Source organism: Capsella rubella, unplaced genomic scaffold, assembly GCF_000375325.1.
Source record: "Capsella rubella cultivar Monte Gargano unplaced genomic scaffold, Caprub1_0 scaffold_8, whole genome shotgun sequence".
NCBI lineage: Eukaryota > Viridiplantae > Streptophyta > Magnoliopsida > Brassicales > Brassicaceae > Capsella > Capsella rubella.
In genome coordinates this window covers 8,261,138-8,279,502 of record NW_006238916.1, presented here as the reverse complement: position 1 = coordinate 8,279,502, position 18,365 = coordinate 8,261,138, and the positions used below count along the sequence as shown (strand labels likewise).

General features: G+C 34.5%; 4 protein-coding genes across 4 annotated transcripts; 2 read left to right on the top strand and 2 right to left on the bottom strand.

The window, feature by feature from the left end:
• Positions 1-431: 431 nt before the first annotated feature.
• LOC17876809 (ankyrin repeat-containing protein NPR4) lies at positions 432-2,133 on the top strand. Its single transcript, XM_023777635.1, has 2 exons — positions 432-893; positions 1,333-2,133. The coding sequence occupies exons 1-2, from the start codon at positions 432-434 to the stop codon at positions 2,131-2,133; spliced, it is 1,263 nt and encodes a 420-aa protein (XP_023633403.1).
• A 1,740-nt stretch (positions 2,134-3,873) lies between these two features.
• On the top strand, positions 3,874-6,529 carry LOC17875582 (probable galacturonosyltransferase 12). Its single transcript, XM_006281606.2, has 5 exons — positions 3,874-4,156; positions 4,583-4,638; positions 4,729-5,478; positions 5,565-5,867; positions 5,943-6,529. The coding sequence occupies exons 1-5, from the start codon at positions 3,943-3,945 to the stop codon at positions 6,225-6,227; spliced, it is 1,608 nt and encodes a 535-aa protein (XP_006281668.1). The 5' UTR covers positions 3,874-3,942; the 3' UTR covers positions 6,228-6,529.
• Positions 6,462-8,694, bottom strand: LOC17874684 (transcription factor ILR3). Its single transcript, XM_023781978.1, has 5 exons — positions 8,355-8,694; positions 7,505-7,567; positions 7,272-7,349; positions 7,032-7,194; positions 6,462-6,958 (listed from the first exon to the last, which is right to left on the bottom strand). The coding sequence occupies exons 1-5, from the start codon at positions 8,480-8,482 to the stop codon at positions 6,686-6,688; spliced, it is 705 nt and encodes a 234-aa protein (XP_023637746.1). The 5' UTR covers positions 8,483-8,694; the 3' UTR covers positions 6,462-6,685.
• A 3,003-nt stretch (positions 8,695-11,697) lies between these two features.
• Positions 11,698-16,671, bottom strand: LOC17876915 (kinesin-like protein KIN-14N). Its single transcript, XM_006279996.2, has 17 exons — positions 16,391-16,671; positions 15,781-16,067; positions 15,148-15,292; positions 14,949-15,058; positions 14,749-14,868; positions 14,452-14,655; positions 14,186-14,362; positions 14,027-14,101; positions 13,751-13,897; positions 13,524-13,662; positions 13,329-13,438; positions 13,082-13,243; positions 12,774-12,982; positions 12,602-12,683; positions 12,419-12,523; positions 12,227-12,331; positions 11,698-12,136 (listed from the first exon to the last, which is right to left on the bottom strand). Exons 2-17 carry the CDS (start codon positions 15,973-15,975, stop codon positions 11,957-11,959), a joined length of 2,265 nt encoding a protein of 754 aa, XP_006280058.1. The 5' UTR covers positions 15,976-16,067; positions 16,391-16,671; the 3' UTR covers positions 11,698-11,956.
• Positions 16,672-18,365: the final 1,694 nt, after the last annotated feature.

Here is an 18,365-nt window from a genome sequence, read left to right as displayed (position 1 = left end):
ATTTTATTATATGAAAAATAGTTAGCATTATCTTTTAATACATAATAATTATTATTTTATTTGTAATTGATTATATAAAATACTAATTATCATGATTAAATATTATTTATTAAATATTGTCTTGAAAATATTTTCCAAATTAGGAATATCTCTCTATAAATTAATAATTATTAATTTATCGATAAATTAATACCTCTATAAATTAATAGATTTTCATGATCCCAACATTATTAATTTATAGAGGTTTTACTGTATATTATGTACTTATAAAATATACTTTTTGAGGAAGAGATCGTGGTTTTGACTTTAAAGAGTAGTATATAAAGGAACCCTTTAGAGAATGAATATTAACAAACTTAAAACACCAAATACAAATTTATATCTGAAGTAGACTAAAGTTTTCTCAGTTCGTCGAAGAGAATTCGTTTATGATGACGGAAACAAACGAAGGAACAGTTTTGCACCTAGCCACACAGCTCTGCCCTTCCCTAGTCACTTCCACCAACTCCAAAGGTGACACTCCTCTTCCTTTTGCTGCTAGCTTGGGACACACGAGCACCTTAATTCAGACGTCCAAGAAATGCGAGAGAGAAACGCTAGATGATCCAATACCTGAAGAAATGATGAACAAGGATGGCTTGACACCTTTACATTGTGCGGCAATGATGGGTTCTATTGAAATCCTTAGTAGATATCACGATGAAATGCCCTATTGTTTCGAATCAGTCACACGAGGAAAGAAAGAAACTGTCTTTCATATAGCTGCGAAACACAAGAAGAACGAAGCCTTCATCTTCATGGCTCAGCGTGAAAAGTTGGGCCAACTTCTCTACCAGCTCGATGCAGATGGCAATAATGTGCTTCACGTTGCCGCCTCCGTAGGATCTATTGCCGTATGTTTTCTCTTTCTCTTTATTCTTTATTCTTTTTTTATTTTTCTGTTGTAAGACCAAACATAGACTATGTTATGATCAAATATAGCTCACATTGAGGTCTGTTTTGCTAATAGCCAGAAGCATGCATGTTGAAGATTTATTTAGTTAGATGTATATGTTATAGGATCGATCTATCCAAATTCTAACAACATCTCATGCAAATAATACTTTCAGTGTTTAGTCAATACAGATTCATGGGATGTTTTGCTTTTATATATTTATGAGTTTATATATATTTGACTAAATGCATTTAAAAGTAATGAGATCTGAAATGATGTACTCCAAATCTCTTAGTTATCAAAAATAAAAATGACGTGAAATTTTAAAATTTTCCGTTTCTGTTTTTTATTGTTTCCTTACTGATTAATATAATCCATTTGGACATATATATTCACAGCTGGTAAGTTACATAATGGACGAAACAAAAATAGAAGTCGCCACCAAAAACAACAAGGGTTTTGCAGCGATTGACCTTCTCAACAAAAATGACGAAGGTTTCCGACAGCTATCTATCGCTCTGATGTCTGATCGTTCAAGTCGTAGAGAAATGCGAATTCTTGAGATCCAAGTATTAGATGAACTGAAGAAGCTCGGGATGCTTAGTGCTCAAAGTAGACAGAGTTCTAACAAGGAGATGGAGATGCAACTGGAAGCTTTGCAAAACGCTAGGAACTCAATCACAATAGTTGCCGTCTTGATTGCATCGATCACTTTCACATCCGGTCTGAACCCGCCTGGTGGGGTGTATCAAGAAAATCCCTACATAGGGAAAGCAACCGCAGGAAGAACAATAGCTTTCATGATCTTCTCGTTAAGCAATAGCATTGCATTGTTTACATCAGTTAGTATGGTCATTCTTCTCCTCAGCATTATACCTTATAGAGAGGATTCACTTAAGAAGTTCTTGGTTATAGCACATTGGATGATGTGGGTCGCTGTAGTAGCCATGGCAAGCGCTTATGTGGCGGCAACAGCGGTCACTTTGCCACATTTTAGAGAAACAAAATGTTTGCTCTATGCCACTCTTGCTATCGCTGGCTTGACGCTAGGCGGTATGTTTGTTTATCTACGGTTTAAGCTGACTAAATGCATCTTAAGTAAGATGTATTATCTTAAATTCATATCACCCTCGCTAGTATCCAAGCATGGGTCCTTAGACATGGCAGCCAATTCCATGAAAGGCTATTATAGCTATTGAAATCATATTTAAAATATATGTCATCATAAGTGATTTATATTTAACGTCTTTCCTGTTATTTGTAATTATTTATTTATTTTTATGTTTTTTGAAAACAGTATTTATTTATAATAAGGTTACAATCGTAAGCATGTTTTTTTTATATATAATATTTTTAGAATTCTTCTCGAAGCTCATATGTTTTGTATGTTAGAAAATTAACATTGTAGTTTCACTATATGTTTATTTATATATTCATATAGTATAATATTTTCGAAATTAATAAAAGTTAACTTTAATCTTTTTTAACCTTGTGTTTATTTAGTATTCACTATTCAGACTTTGACCCAACGCAATATCAATATCAAGAAGAAGAGAAAAACTAATCGTTCGGGTATATGAAAAAAAAAATAAAAAAAAATCAAATCATGACCACCACAAGGTCGACAAGGAGATGAGGAAAGTTTTAAAGTTTCGTGAAATCTCATGAATTCGAAGCATCGTGAAACCAAACTTAACAGATGGGATGTACTAAATCATTTTTTGTTGTATTCATCATGAATCTTATATACAAGCATATACATTAACAAAAAATCTGAACATGGATACATTTTCGAGTTTTTTGTTTTGCAAGATATTAGATTATGGTATTCTATAGGCTATAGCTAGCCACGCATAGGCCCAAAAAGTTTCCATAGCAGAAACTAAAACATGCAAATATTACGAACGAAAGCCGAAAAAGTCTAACGTAACAAAACTACCAAGACTTCTTTCTTGTTTGGTTCATTGGGTGGGGGGGAGATAAAAACAACTTAAGAAAGAAAAGGGTGGAAATCGAAATTAGAGAAGAAATGAGTCCTCAAAAAGTAAATTCCGAGATTGAAGCTCGAATGTCTTTGTTCAAAGACTTTATTTAGATGTAAAGTTATGTCTTGTAACCACCAAACAGCTCCTTTTCATCTACACTCTAAATATTTTTAACACCTGGGGGTTGCATTTGCCTTTGACTTGTCTTTTGTTTTGTCTCTCCAACTTCTCTCCTTCACCATAAAGCCAAATCCTAAATCCACATCTTCTAACCGAACCGACTTATACCAATATATGTACCAAATAAAAACCCAAATTACATGGAATCGAAGAATTATACGTTGAAATACCACGAAATTTCTAGGTTTAGTGATCATAAAAAGTGTGGCATTCAATTAATTTCAAGAGTTACCTGATTTGAACACATAACCGAGTGGTTATACCGAGTAAACCAGAAAGAACCTGAGTTTTAACTCCGATGTATATAACACAAGTACCAAACGTGCTAACAAGAATCGGATACAGAAACAACAAATTGTAGCCGTGAAATTATATTTGATGCCACCAGCTTTGGGAAATCAAACCGAAAACCGAGTAGCAAAACCGGGGAAAACCGTAACATAGAACCGTGGTGTTTCGATTTTTTAAAAAAACACACATGACACATATCCTTTTCCGTACATGAAAACATCAGAGTTAAGTGTTTTTTGTATCCCAAACCAAAAAAAATGAAAAAAAAATATATAACACCAGAGTTATGATCTGCCATTAATAACCTAAACACAAAGCAAGGTTAGGTAAATGACATAGACCCTTTTGAATTAACCCCCATACAATACATAACTACGTGAGATCCGGTTTCCTTCTTCGGACATTCATCTCCCTTCAAACCAAACACACACACATTCATAGAAAGAGAAAAAAACAGAGACATAAAACAGAGCAAAGAACAGAGAGAGAGAGAGAGAGAGAGAGAGAGAGAGAGAGAGAGAGAGAGAGAGAGAGAGAGAGAGAGAGAGAGAGATGCAGTTGCATATATCTCCGAGCTTAAGACATGTGACTGTGGTCACAGGTAAAGGATTGAGAGAGTTCATAAAAGTGAAGGTTGGTTCTAGAAGATTCTCTTATCAGATGATGTTTTATTCTCTGCTCTTCTTCACTTTTCTTCTCCGATTCGTCTTTGTTCTCTCCACCGTTGATTCTATCGACGGCGAGCCCTCTCCTTGTTCCTCTCTTGGTACGTTTCTTCCACTCCCCTCCCTTATTTCTAATATTTTTTTCTCCTTAATCCGGAAATTATGTACAAAAATAGTGATCATGTTAGAAAAATTAGCAGTATAGTTTTACTAAAATACATATTTTACTTTTCATGTATACTACATGCAGAGTTACGTCAAGCTGAGAAATAAATATATTATCCTTAATCTCATGTAAGAAAATAATATAAACGAAGAAAATGGAATAATTTCTAGAGATTTACGCTCAAAAGTGAATAATCCAAGAGCTGGTCGGTTTGTTTCAGGTTAATTTTGTAGTATTATGGTCAAGCTTAATAAGATTTTTAAAAGAAATTTTCAAAATGACCTAAAGAGATAGATTACTTAATCTCATGATCACACCTCAGTTAAATAATCGACAAATGTTTTATCTTTGTAATGAACAGCTTGCTTGGGGAAAAGACTAAAGCCAAAGCTTTTAGGACGAAGGGTTGATTCTGGTGTAAGTTATCTATCTTACTTCACTTTCAGATTCTGGAGCACATTTATATATTTACTACGGTGAAACAGAGTGCTGTTGTTTTTTTCCCAGAATGTTCCAGAAGGTATGTACCAAGTTTTAGAACAGCCTTTAAGTGAACAAGAACTCAAAGGAAGAACAGATATACCTCAAACACTTCAAGATTTCATGTCTGAAGTCAAAAGAAGCAAAGCTGACGCAAGAGAATTTGCTCAGAAGCTAAAAGAAATGGTGACATTGATGGAACAAAGAACAAGAACGGCTAAGATCCAAGAGTATTTGTATCGACACGTTGCATCAAGCAGCATACCCAAACAACTTCACTGTTTAGCTCTTAAACTAGCCAACGAGCATTCGATAAACGCAGCTGCGCGTCTCCAGCTTCCAGAAGCTGAGCTAGTCCCAACCTTAGTGGACAACAACTACTTTCACTTTGTCTTGGCTTCAGACAATATTCTTGCAGCTTCGGTTGTGGCTAAGTCTTTGGTTAAAAACGCTTTAAGACCTCATAAGATCGTTCTTCACATCATAACGGATAGGAAAACTTATTTCCCAATGCAAGCTTGGTTCTCATTGCATCCTCTGTCTCCTGCAATAATTGAGGTCAAGGCTTTGCATCATTTTGATTGGTTATCGAAAGGGAAAGTTCCGGTTTTGGAAGCTATGGAGAAGGATCAGAGAGTAAGGTCTCAGTTCAGAGGCGGATCATCGGTTATTGTGGCTAATAACAACGAGAATCCGGTTGTTGTCGCTGCTAAGTTACAGGCGCTTAGCCCTAAATACAACTCCTTGATGAATCACATCCGCATTCATCTACCAGAGGTAAGTATGATCTTTGACTGGTGAAGATTACTCAACAGCATATATTAGACTCGCAACCTAAAACTGACTTTGCTATTCTTTTGCAGTTGTTTCCGAGCCTAAACAAGGTTGTGTTTCTAGACGATGACATTGTCATCCAAACTGATCTTTCACCTCTTTGGGACATTGACATGAATGGGAAAGTAAATGGAGCAGTGGAGACATGTAGAGGAGAAGACAAATTTGTGATGTCAAAGAAGTTCAAGAGTTACCTCAATTTCTCAAACCCGACAATAGCCAAAAATTTCGATCCAGATGAATGTGCTTGGGCATACGGGATGAATGTTTTCGACCTAGCGGCTTGGAGGAGGACTAACATAAGCTCCACTTACTATCATTGGCTTGACGAGGTAAATCAAAATCATCAACTAACCTACAATCTGACTATCAACTTAAATCTGACTATTTGCATGTATATGTTGCAGAACTTAAAATCAGACCTGAGTTTGTGGCAACTGGGAACTTTGCCTCCCGGGTTGATAGCTTTCCATGGCCATGTCCAGACCATAGATCCTTTCTGGCATATGCTAGGTCTTGGATACCAAGAGACCACGAGCTTTGCTGATGCTGAAAGCGCCGCTGTTGTACATTTCAATGGAAGAGCAAAGCCTTGGCTTGATATAGCATTTCCTCATCTACGTCCTCTCTGGGCTAAATATCTTGACTCGTCTGACAGGTTCATCAAGAGCTGTCACATTAGAGCATCATGATAATCACATACCAGAACTCATTTCCTACATTGGCACCCAGAGAAGAGAGAGATTCACAGATCAGAACATAGGAGCAAACTTTTCACTGGAGCTCTCACTGCTCTACCAGATCATGTTTTGCTGTCTCTTCAGTCTCTCCTGTTTCTTATTTTTTTGTACTTTCAAACTCTTATGGCGAGGAAGTAAAACCCATTCTATGTATTAATGTAAGAACACATAAAGTGAGAGACGAACTGCCAAACTCTACTTAAATTTACATGTGAATAGATAACATTGCGCGAAGCAATTGGGAGTTTACAATATCATATCATTGTTCAACAGATAACAATTACGATGATAACACGATAAAGTGAAAGCAACGATAAGACTAAGAAAGCCGAGAAAGAGGAGAGCAAAATAAATGGAGACTTTTCTTTTCAGCGGAAGCAAAAGGCAAACCGATTGATGATTTTTTTTGATTAAGCAACAGGTGGGCGAAGGACATGATCCTGAGAAGTATCAACTGAAGCAGGAGGCATGAACTGCCACATGGCAACTCCTGGGTAACTGATGATTGGCACCATCTTGTTTCCGGGAGCTTGGCCTTGCGCAGAAGCAAAAGCAGTTGGCATCATAGGTGGGGCTGGGAAAAAGCTTGGTTGAGGAGCATTCATGGTTTTCAGCTGTTGCTCCAGCTTTTCTTTCTCTGTCTTCAGCCTCTGTTTCTCATCTCGCAGCTCGTTTTTCTCAGTCTGGTTGACATAATGCAGGAACTAGTAAGCATTTGATGATATTATGTGGAGAAAAGAGGATTACAAATTTCACCTTTAACTCTTTGATTTTGTCCTGGAGACTTGAATTGGAGTCCTTAAGCTTCTGGGCCTCTCCTCGTAGCTGTGTCACCATGCGGACAGCATCGACCAAGATAGCAGCCTTGTCTGTTTTGGGAGGATTTCCAGGCTCCAAAATTGCACCCAACTCCATAAACCTGTTATTCATTTTAAAGCCAATAATTTTTAGTTCCTATAAAAGAGGAAAAACAGAAGAATATACAAAAAAAATTACTTGTCATTCAGCCTGTCCCGTCGCTGCTTCTCTCTACATGCTTTCGAGCTAGTGGCAGAGGATGATTCACATCTCCCCCTGAGACAAGTAATGACCAGGATTACTTTTTCTGATACCTTGTCAAGCCCAAAATATGTCAAGAGAGCCAATACAGATCCCCGCAACAAGAGAACCATAAACAATTCCATATCGATTTCTCAAGTTTTTAAGATGGTTAAACCATAAAATCTTACCTCTTTTTGGATCCAGGTTCCTTACTGGCTTCTGAGTTTCCAGCCGAGCCATCAACTCCAATGCTGAACCAAAAAGAAATACATCGAACTAACTAAGTAATTGCTACAATGCAGACAATCGAAAGATAATAACCAGAACTCATTATAGCTATTTCCAAAAAAAAACACAGCTCTGACGATCTATAGTCAACCATGCAGCAAACTTAACAACTACTCACTTCCAAGGAAGAAGATTATATAACTTAATATTGACATCGTAAGGTCAAACCATCTACTCATATTAGAAGGCTATATACAGAAAAAGGAATCTAATTCCCACCTAACAAAGTGATAGAGATCAATCGATCCCAATATCAAGCAACATGTCAGAAGTTACACTAAAAACATGTCCGGCACACACAGTTGACTTTAGATAAACACACCCAAAACATCTCCTGAAGCCACGCTTCCCAACTTAGCATCATTTCACCCACAGTAGGGACATCTAAACAAGCTACGAACCCAAAATTTTAACATAAAAATGTATTCTCAATGAATAAGAACTAACAATAAAGTCTCAGCTTCATCTATATAGCTTACTCAAACAATCCCACAAGCTTGAACTTAGCCAAAGTCTGTTACTTTACACTTAAAATTCTAGTTTCTTCTCTCAAATTCGAAGACAACAAACAAAAAAATTAGCCCTTTCTTAGTTTAACGATACAACTTCGCATACCATGACTAACCCAAATGAAATCTTCAATATATTAAAACTGATTTCACCCCAAATCGATTTGAATTTCTTAGAAAAGAGATCAGAACCCTAATTTAAAGCACTTAGAGATGAAAGAGAAGTGAACAGAAATTAAACCTGGAGTTTGAAGAAACACCAATAGGTTGCTGAACAGGCCAAGAGAAACCAGGGCCTTGGATTGTGAAACTTCCATAGTCAGCATCGATCAAGTCGCAAATCCAATTAGCGTTTTCGGGTGAAACCATCTCCTGAAACTTTTCACCGGTGAAAAAAGGGGGAAAAAGGAAAAAAAGACGGTGAGGTTTTGGTGAGCTCCCGGGGGGGAATTGAATCTTCCCGGCGGCGATCAGAGAAGATCCAAAGAGGTGAAACTTAATAAGCCAAATCGATTTCTGCCGTTGGTGGTGGAAGGAGAACAAAAGAAGAAGAAGAAAACTGTTGGAGGAGACGAATTGTGGAATCTTGGAATCCTGAGAGAAAAAAATTAGAGTGGTTTTCACGCGCACTCTTCTTCCTCTTTTTGGGCTTTCTAAAGCCCATTATCAATGTTTTTTTAATATATATTTTATTTTACATTTTGTTAATTCTTTTATACTACCTGCATCATCAAATTGTATGCTTAAAAAAAAATATTCCATAGTATTATATATATATATATATATATAGTTTTTCGACTAACCACAGAATTACAGATTTCTAAAAAATGTATCACCATTTTCATTATTATTTGTAAGATAAAAAAGAAAATAATTAATTATTTCGAAACGGTTGAAAATGTATAACTTAACGTATATTTTGAAATAAAATTCCCAAATATGTAAAATCGATATAATTACGGCTTTCACAAGTAAATTTAAGCAATAGAATTAGAAAAATAAAAGATATATCTTGTAAGAATTGATTTTCATCAAAATTGGTGTAACTGTAAACGTGTAGTATAGTGCATGGTAAAATATTACCGTTCTTAACCAAAGAAACTTCCATTTTCTTTTTCTTTTTGGTAAAAAGTTAAGTTAAATTTTTTTTTTTTCTTTTTTTTTTAAAAACACTTGTTCCAAATAGGGTAAGAAAAACTTCATTTTTTTTGTATGTTTCGACGATTATAGCAATAACAAATATCCACGGAAACTACTATACTCTTTATCATTCTGTCACCACTAACCTGAATTCGATATTACATTTTTGTTTCAAACTATTTTTTTATTAGTAATAAAACAAATTACTAAATTGACATACATTATAGTATATATTTATGTGTGCATGATCGATCAGTAGGTTCGTTGGATCGGACCAGATAATATTCGAGAACATGGTTGGGATGGTCGTTTGGTCGTGATCTAGGAGATTATACATTCTTCTGCTTCCTCCCGTACATACACACACATACATGAAAAAAACTCCTTAAAATCTCAGAATATTCCGTATAGAAAACATATACTAATAGAGTAAATAGTATAGAATATAAATCAGTTTGAAGCAGGTATTATTAGAGGTTTAAATAGTTCTAATTTCTAACTGTTAACAAATTCAAACCAAAGACAACTATACATAACAGAATAAATTTTACGTATTGGTGGTATCATACAATACATAATTTAACACATAGATATACAAACATAATTTTTATTGTTATGTTTTAAGATAGACATTTATATTAACTTCTCAACTAGCTAGCATTGAGATCATTTTATTCGTCTCAACTTTTTAAAATACAAATATAAGATGCCCACATCGACATCACTCAGGTTCAAATCGAAAATTTAACTAATATACATGAGGTAAAATTAAATTAAGAACGATCAAAACAGAGATTAGAAGAATCTTGTCCCAATAAGCACCTCTTTTTAATAAACACAATACTAAAAATTTATAGGGCGTCAACTTAGTTTCTTCCATGAATATAAAATAGACTTATCAACTACTACTGATTAGGGATATCCATCCATACCAATGAGGTATATTCTCTACATATATTGTACTTAATATAGTTTTTATGAGTAAAGTTTATCATAAAATGAAACAAATAATTAACAAAGCGTGTTTCAAAAAAAAAACAAATAATTAACATACATATATAGGAGTTTATCATTTTCTTCTTATTATTGTATAAATACACTACTATTATTTGAAAAATTGTTCGGCTAAGCTAGTTGCTTTTTAGTTGAATTAATGTGCGCAGAAGTGACGTTATGTATCAACTTGACTATTTGTAATTAACTTAAAAAGCATATAGTATATAGTTTGACTTGTTCTTTTCCCAAATTCTGTGGAGGCATGAATTTTGCCATGTTTCGAGATGTCATTTAGTTTAACCTTATCTCTACATTTAGAAGAAATTCAACTGGAGTTGACTTAATAATCATATTGTAATATATGCATTTTCTATGCTATATTCGTTCGATACGTTCTAGAATATAAATCGATTACGCGTTATAATTGATAAGAACAAATATTTATAGGGTTTAGTGAATTATCTAATGACGAATCTAATATATAGTTGGTGGAATATAATGATTTGTACTAGTTAATATTTATATATAATGATAATGAGCTATGAAAAGTTAATTTTCACAAGTGTTATAATATAAGTTTTTTTAACATATAAACATGACTATAAGATTTTTCAACATATAAACGTAAACTAGTGTATCCAAGATGAAAATTTTATGTTAGAGGGAGAATATAGAGTATGACCCTAGCTATCGCAATCAATTTTAGTTTTTACAATTGACACACCACATTTCAAGTCAAAGTGAATCTAATGATTCTTATATCAACATCTAGAATTTATCTGGTGTACATGTAGCTCAATTTAACTATACAAAATCTTTAACAACCTAAATGAAAAACAAACATTTTTTTAGAATCAGATTAATCAAGTAGGGGTTTCAAGTTGATCAATGGAATATATTTGTTACTAAGACCATCAATAATGATGGTCTAAGAATGTGCAAATTATCGTCATCTTTTATCTTGTTATGTGTTACTTTTTTTCTTTTTCGAAACCGCCTTCTATATGATTGCATTTCCATTTAAAAAAGGCGCAACTTTTTACCATTTAGAATATTTATCGATTTCACATTTTCACCTTTCCGAAAAATAATTGGACTAATATTACAATCATTTTAGAAATTTAATTTGGAAACAAAAATAACCTGATTTATATGTTACTTTATATTGAAGGGAAGAGAAATCTAAATTTACGTTGTGGTTTGGCATTATTACAAAACATAAATTGGTCCATCCAATCCCAAAAATAAAACAAGACCCAAAACGGTCAATCTTAAATTCTGATTTTTGTTCATGTTCCTCTAGCAAATTTTTATCTCAGTTATTCATGTTAAAATCTAGATTTAGTCATAGTCTCAGTACCTTTTACTCGAACTCAAATCTTGATCATTCATATCAAAATTATGACCAAACACTACTACCATTAGACTTCAAGGCACAACACAAGAAAGAGTTATAAATATCTTGCAAGTTGCATCCCAGAAAATATTAATATGAATCCAAACATGAAGAAGCGAAATCCTACTTAGTATTATCCAAAAGAAAAAAGAATTATAGCAACAACAGATATTAAAATGCTAAACCAAAACTATACAAATTACAACAAAAGGTCTTAATGCTTTCTTGTTAGAATCATCCTCATCCTTCATCAAGTCGTGACCATATATTTTAAGTACAATCATTCATATAATTAACTTCAAATCCATCTCTCATCCAAGGCTCAAACGATTTTCCAACGGTTTGATGTTAGTCTGCCTACGTGGTGTTCCAATCTCGCAAGCATTCACTCTCGCTGCGAATCTAAGAGAGCAGAGAGACTCGCCGGTTGAAGATGATTCCGGCGCAATGTTCACGAACATAAGAGTCTTCGAGTCACCGCCTAAGCAAGGCTGGATTACAAATGAAACATAGTTTTATTAAGTGACACAAGTCAAGAAACAAAAAGATTTGAAACATCTTTTGATGGTTAAGTTTAGTACCTGGAGAAGATATGTGAGCTTTGAGTTTCGGAATGGTACATGATCTTCTTTCTTTGCTAAGGCGAATATTACATCGCCTAGAGACGACAAACTTTTATTGATTGCCTGAAGAAAGAAAGAAAGTTACGTTTGAGAGTCTGCTAAAACTGCAAGAAGCCATAATATTTTGTTTAATGTTTTTAACAAACGTACTTGAGTTTCTTTAAGTCTATCTCCGGTTGATCCACTCTTCGATAAACGCTCACTCCCCGCAAGATCAATCAGGTTCAAGACACCTTGTACTTGTTGCTCAGTGCTCTGTAAGAATAAAAGAGCAGTTTTGGTTTATCACAGAAAACAAACATTCTGTAAGAAGAAAGCCAGTTTGCTTAGTACCTCGTTGACACCAGAGATTCTTAGTGTGAAAACAAAATGGCTTCTAGAGGATTGCTCATTCATCTGAGTCTTCCCGACCGATCTAAGGAAAAAAATAAATGACATTTAATTATATGCCCAATTTTCTCATAATGGTGTAGAGTCGAACTGAAAAGGGTTTTAGCTGTTTTGCCTGTTACGAGCAGCATGATCTAAGAGGAATGAAACCTCCCGAGAGCTTTTAACATCCAAAATAGTAAGCTCGGCGACATGCGTGTTTCCATTAGCGTCATGTTTAATAGCATGTTTCTGTGGAGAAACACCATTGTCTGTTCTGGCAGCTTCTTTGTTTGTTGACAAGAGATCTCTGATCGTTTCATTGTATATTTCCAACATAGATACCTATACATATGATACAAGACTAAGAGAATTATATATCTACTCTAATCACAAGAATATATCTTATGTAGAGCTACTTATAAGACTAGATCAGAAAAATACCTGCAATTCATATTTCCAACCCTGAGATCGAAGAGACTGTCTCGTTTCAAAAATTTGCTCCAAACATCGTGGGATCAGCCCTTTTTCCTCGGGGTTTCCTGGTCTACCCATCATTGTATAAGTTTTTCCCGACCCAGTTTGTCCATATGCAAAAATGCACACCTATAAAATGGATTATATCAATCTTAATTAGTCTAACAAACAGTGACACACACAGTATCATTTGCCATTTTAAGATGTTAGTTACCTTGTAACCATCGAGAGCACTTTGAACAAGTTGAGAAATCTCTATGAAAACATCTTCTTGTGATGCAGTTGGCACAAAAACCTTATCAAATGTGAAAGAATGCTTTTGCGCTGTCAATAGCAAAATGACATCAGTTGTTAATAAATGTTTCATTTCCCCAAGAGCCACATTATTTCAGAAGTTTTCTTTTCATACCATTTTGCATCAAGTCAATACCGCGACCAAGTGCTTCTAGAGATGTCGGGTAAGCAATAGTTTTTCCCTCATCACCATTATTCTCACCCGGCAATAGAGGTCTAACTCTACAGAACACACGTATATTGCCTTTCAGTTCCTGCAACATAAGAATAACAAGGATCAGTCAAGTTTACACAAAGGGGACCAAAAAAAAATGTGGTAGAGGTTAGTTAAACGAGTTATACAAGAATGGTATTGTGCAACTTCTTCCGTAGTTTTTCCCCTTCAACGAGTTTAAGCTCTGCTTCTTCTACGCGACTCTTCAGATCGATAATGCTTTGCTTCTGGTCTTCAAATTCATTCATTTTCTCAAAGGTAGATAGATCAGACACCTAAAACATAAACAATCAAAATGGTATTGGAAACTTAAGAAGTTGAGAAAATCTAATTGAAAACTTAAGAAGTTGAGAAAATCTAATAAATCCATTTGTTATATGTTTAACTTGAGAATGTGATCAAACCTGCAGTCGCCTCTCAGAGGATACTAGTCGATCCCGCAACTCTTGTATCTGGGTACTCTGGGACGAACATGTAGTCTGACCAAAAAACATTTACATCATCTTACGAAAAAATTTGTTGGCAGAGATTTTTTTGCAAGAAATTATAAAAGGATAGGAAACCTCAAGCTCAGTTATGGTGTCTTTGAAGTCATTGTACTTGGTTGCCTCAGTTTGTAAGGTTTTTACTTCCACTAAATGGCGATCACGGTCATCCTTGGCCTGCTGAAGCTCAACCTTGAGACTCGCAATTTCGTTTACCAATTCACCTTTCTGCTTTATGATATCTTCTTGGGAAGCCTAGCAAAAAAAATATGACTTTCAATCATATTGTGACCAAAACTACAAACATTTACTACCATTGATCAGATAAAAAGAGCATCAACTACCTTAGAAGCAGCAAGCTGATCCTGTAACGCTGAAAATTGACCCTTCAAGTTGCCAATATTCTCGACAATGGCAGTCCTTTCTTTCTCACCGCGTTTTATAGTTTCATGAGCTTCATCAAGATCACCTTGTAGCTTGCTGTTATACAGCTGCAAGCTTGAGTTATACTCTTGCAACAGTTTGTACATGTCATTTACCGATTGTATCTGAACAAAAACCCCAAAAAACAGACGGTCAACACTAGTTTAAAGTTAAGTGACAGCACATTCTCATTTCAGATCCTTTTTAAGTTTTCTCACCCTCTGATTAGCCGTTTGAAGATCTCCTTGTGCTTTTCCTAGCTCTTCTACAAGACCAGCTTGTGCTTTTTCAACAGCAAGTCTTGTTTCTTTCTCTTTTCCAAGAGAATCATTCGCGGCCTAAAGCAGAACATATAGATTTAAAACCTACAAATATGCATAAGACATAAGTAATATAACTAGATTTAGCCTCCTCTTACCAGCTTCTCTGTTTGTTCCCTGGCAAGTTGCATTTGAACAGATTCAAAGTTTTTCCTCAGCTCTTCAATTATCATATTCAGCTCCTCTTCTTTGTTTCTCAAACTAACCTCTGTCATCAAAATTGCACAAATATAAAGTTCAAAATCCAAAAATTTGAAACGAAACAGTCAACAACTAAACTCTAATTTGGAAACACACCCATATCAGCACAATGCTTCTCATTCAATTCCAACGCATTCTTCAACTTCTCTTGCTCAAAGGCATAATCCAACTCGAGTTCTTGAAACCACCTAATGCAAAGTCTAAGCCTTTTTATGTAATCCATCATATTCTCACATCTCTCCTGCAAAATCAATCACCAAGAAGAACATTCAAATTCAAACCACTACAGATTCTACCAAAACACACATAAACAAAGTCATTAATGCTTATCAAACAGACAAAACTATTTTGGTCCCACAACTTGTCTTATAACAACCCTCTTCCAAAACAGCAAACGGATCCAACGAAAAAAGCCAGTAAGCTGACTGAAATTAAAAGCTCAAGAGTCTACCACAAGGATCAATCAACACATAAACAATGTCTTCAATACTATTGCCTAAAAAGAATGGTCCCAAAACCAACGGATCCAACGAGAAAAGCCAGTAAAAAGTTACTTAAAATTCAAAACCTCACCAACTAAACTCTCTGATAATATAAATCCTAATTGATAATTATCAAACACTCTTTTATCTCCATACATCAAAACTTACATTACACAAGAAATTTTAGATTCAGGTAAAAAAGTAGAAACTGATATATTTAATGAGGTGGGGGAAAAAAAGTAGAAACCTTGTAGTTGAATTTGCTCTTGTACTTGATGCGCTCATTAAGAAGAGTTTCAACGTCATCTCTTGTGAACTCAAGAGGACCATACTCAGATCCCGTTGTGCTCGCCGGAGCACTGTTCGGAGTCAGATCTTTTGACCCATTAGTCACCGGAAAAGCTGACCTGATTCTTCCATTGTTTGCCATCGCCCCCACCATAACCAAAAAACTGAACTTTAATTTGTTCTCTTCTTGTTACCTAAATGACTTCAAGTTTCTCTCTTTCTCTCTCTCCCAATCAAAGCATAAACCTGCAAAAAAAGTTTGTTTGTTTCAGAGATCTTCAGAGAAAAAAAAATGATAAATTCAGTAACTCTAAGATTAAATGTAGAAAGAAAAAAAAGGAAGGAAACCCGTGAAAGATGAGATTTTTAAATTAGTAACCAAAACATTTAAGAAAAAAAAAACAGAACATGATTAAGAAAGAAGAGTGAAGAAATTAAACCTAAAGATTGAAACTTTAAGAGCTAAACAAAATCAGTGAATGAAATAAAACAAGCCCAGATTTGTGAGAGAAGTATTGATATAGAGAGAGAGAGGGGAAGAAGACGAAACGAAATTAAAAAGAAGAGACCTTTGGCATTTAAGAGAGAGAGAGATTGTGGTGTGTCGTCCTTTGTACCCAAAAGGAATTGGGTTTTAGAAATGGAGGCACGTTTCAGTTTTTGTTCCTCTCGTCTTCTCTCTTTTGCTGTTGTTGTTGTTGTTTAGGCTTACTTCATTTCTATATTTGTTGTTTGAATGTTCAGAGAGAGAGAGAGAGAGAGTGAGAGATGAGGAGATGAACGTGGGGCCGTTGATTGGATCTGAAGTCACCGTGGTAATACGATCACAGCCGTTGCTTTATTACGCAGCAAAGAAATTAGAAGAAGAACCAAAAATAAAATAAAAAGGTTTAATGTCGGGACTAGAGGGCAGTGGGAGGGTATAATATGGTCAGTGGACTTATTACGACTTTACTAATCCATACATCCGAAAAATTAGTTTAAATCTTATTTTTTATATAAAAACATTTAAACCAAACAATGTATATATGTATCAATAATAACACGAAAATTATTATATATTAAAAATACCACCATATTCCAAATTCTAAGGTTTCGAATGAGAAAATAAAATAAGCAGATCAGATCAAGTGTACAAGGCAGATCTAACAAAATAAAAGCAGATGAAGCAGATTTGGCAGTTCAAATGCAGATCCTACATTAAAATAGAGGTGTTTAATCTGCTCTGCTTTATAGGGAAAAAACATGATCATAAAATAATTTTTTTTTTTGTCCACTTATAGAATTTTAACAAGAGAACTGCAGTTATAAAGGATAATTGTTTATTTTTATGAATGGTAAACTAAAAGCAGTTAATCTGTCCTGTCCTGCTATATTACTGCTTTATATCTGCTTCTCCATTCAAACTCTGAGGCTTTCAAAAAATTGTTTTTATTATTTTACTGAATATAATAATTTTTGTTTAAAAAAACACACATAAAAATAAATTTTGGTAAATGGCTCATATATTTAGATGGAATCTTCTTGTTTGGAATTCAACAAAAACGTAAAAAATTTCTTTACCATATGTTGTATCGGTAATCTAATCTCACAGATTTATTAACAGAAGCGATTAAATAAACTAATGATGAAATGAATAAAAATATTAAGAAAAAGCTAACATTAACGTGTCGGTAAAATGCCATACGTCAGCGTTAAGACAAGAGATTCTTTTTCATGAAAAAGTGGATATTATATCTTTACCCAAAATACCCTTAGCATTAATCCAAAGATTTGTTCAAAGCAGTCACGTTTCTGGTTTAAAAAGGTTATGGGCTAAAATTGTCCGAATGAAAAATTGTCTTTTGTCCTGTAAACTTCTTTAGATTCTGGTCAAAATACCGTGTGTGTGTGAGAAACAATCTAAATGGTCCGAAGTGCGAACTGAATTGGCAGTTGAACTATCGTCGTCGTTGATGTGTCTTGTTTGAAAGTATTGATTATTAGATCCAACTTTGTTGATACATTTAAATTATGAATTAAATTTTGTTAAATTTTTACGATTTCAAACGTATATGTATATGATTATATGTTGAGTTACATTTTCTTGGAGATAAACCATATTTATTTATGTTTTTTTTTTACGTACATGCATATACTTTAGTTGGAATTAGAAACATTGATTAGTGATTTGGTGACATAGAGACATTAAAGTGTACTTTTTTGCAAGACGCACTAAACATCTTTCACCTTTACGCACTCTAAATATATTCCTATATTGGATCATGCAATAAACAAAAATAAATAACATTCTCATTATATATTTTCTCATGATTGCAAACTTTGTGATTAAGGGTCCGAATGGTAACAGCGGATTTGGTTGTGCGGGACAAATGATTTGATAGTGCGGTGCGGTTGAACTGCGGTACATGCGGGAAAAACGTATTTGCGGGACAACTGCGGTTGATGCAGAATAAGCGGTATTTAATAATGTTTGATTGGTGAAAAACTATTTGCGGTGCGGATTTTATATAATTTTATTTATAATTAGTAGATTCTTTGTTT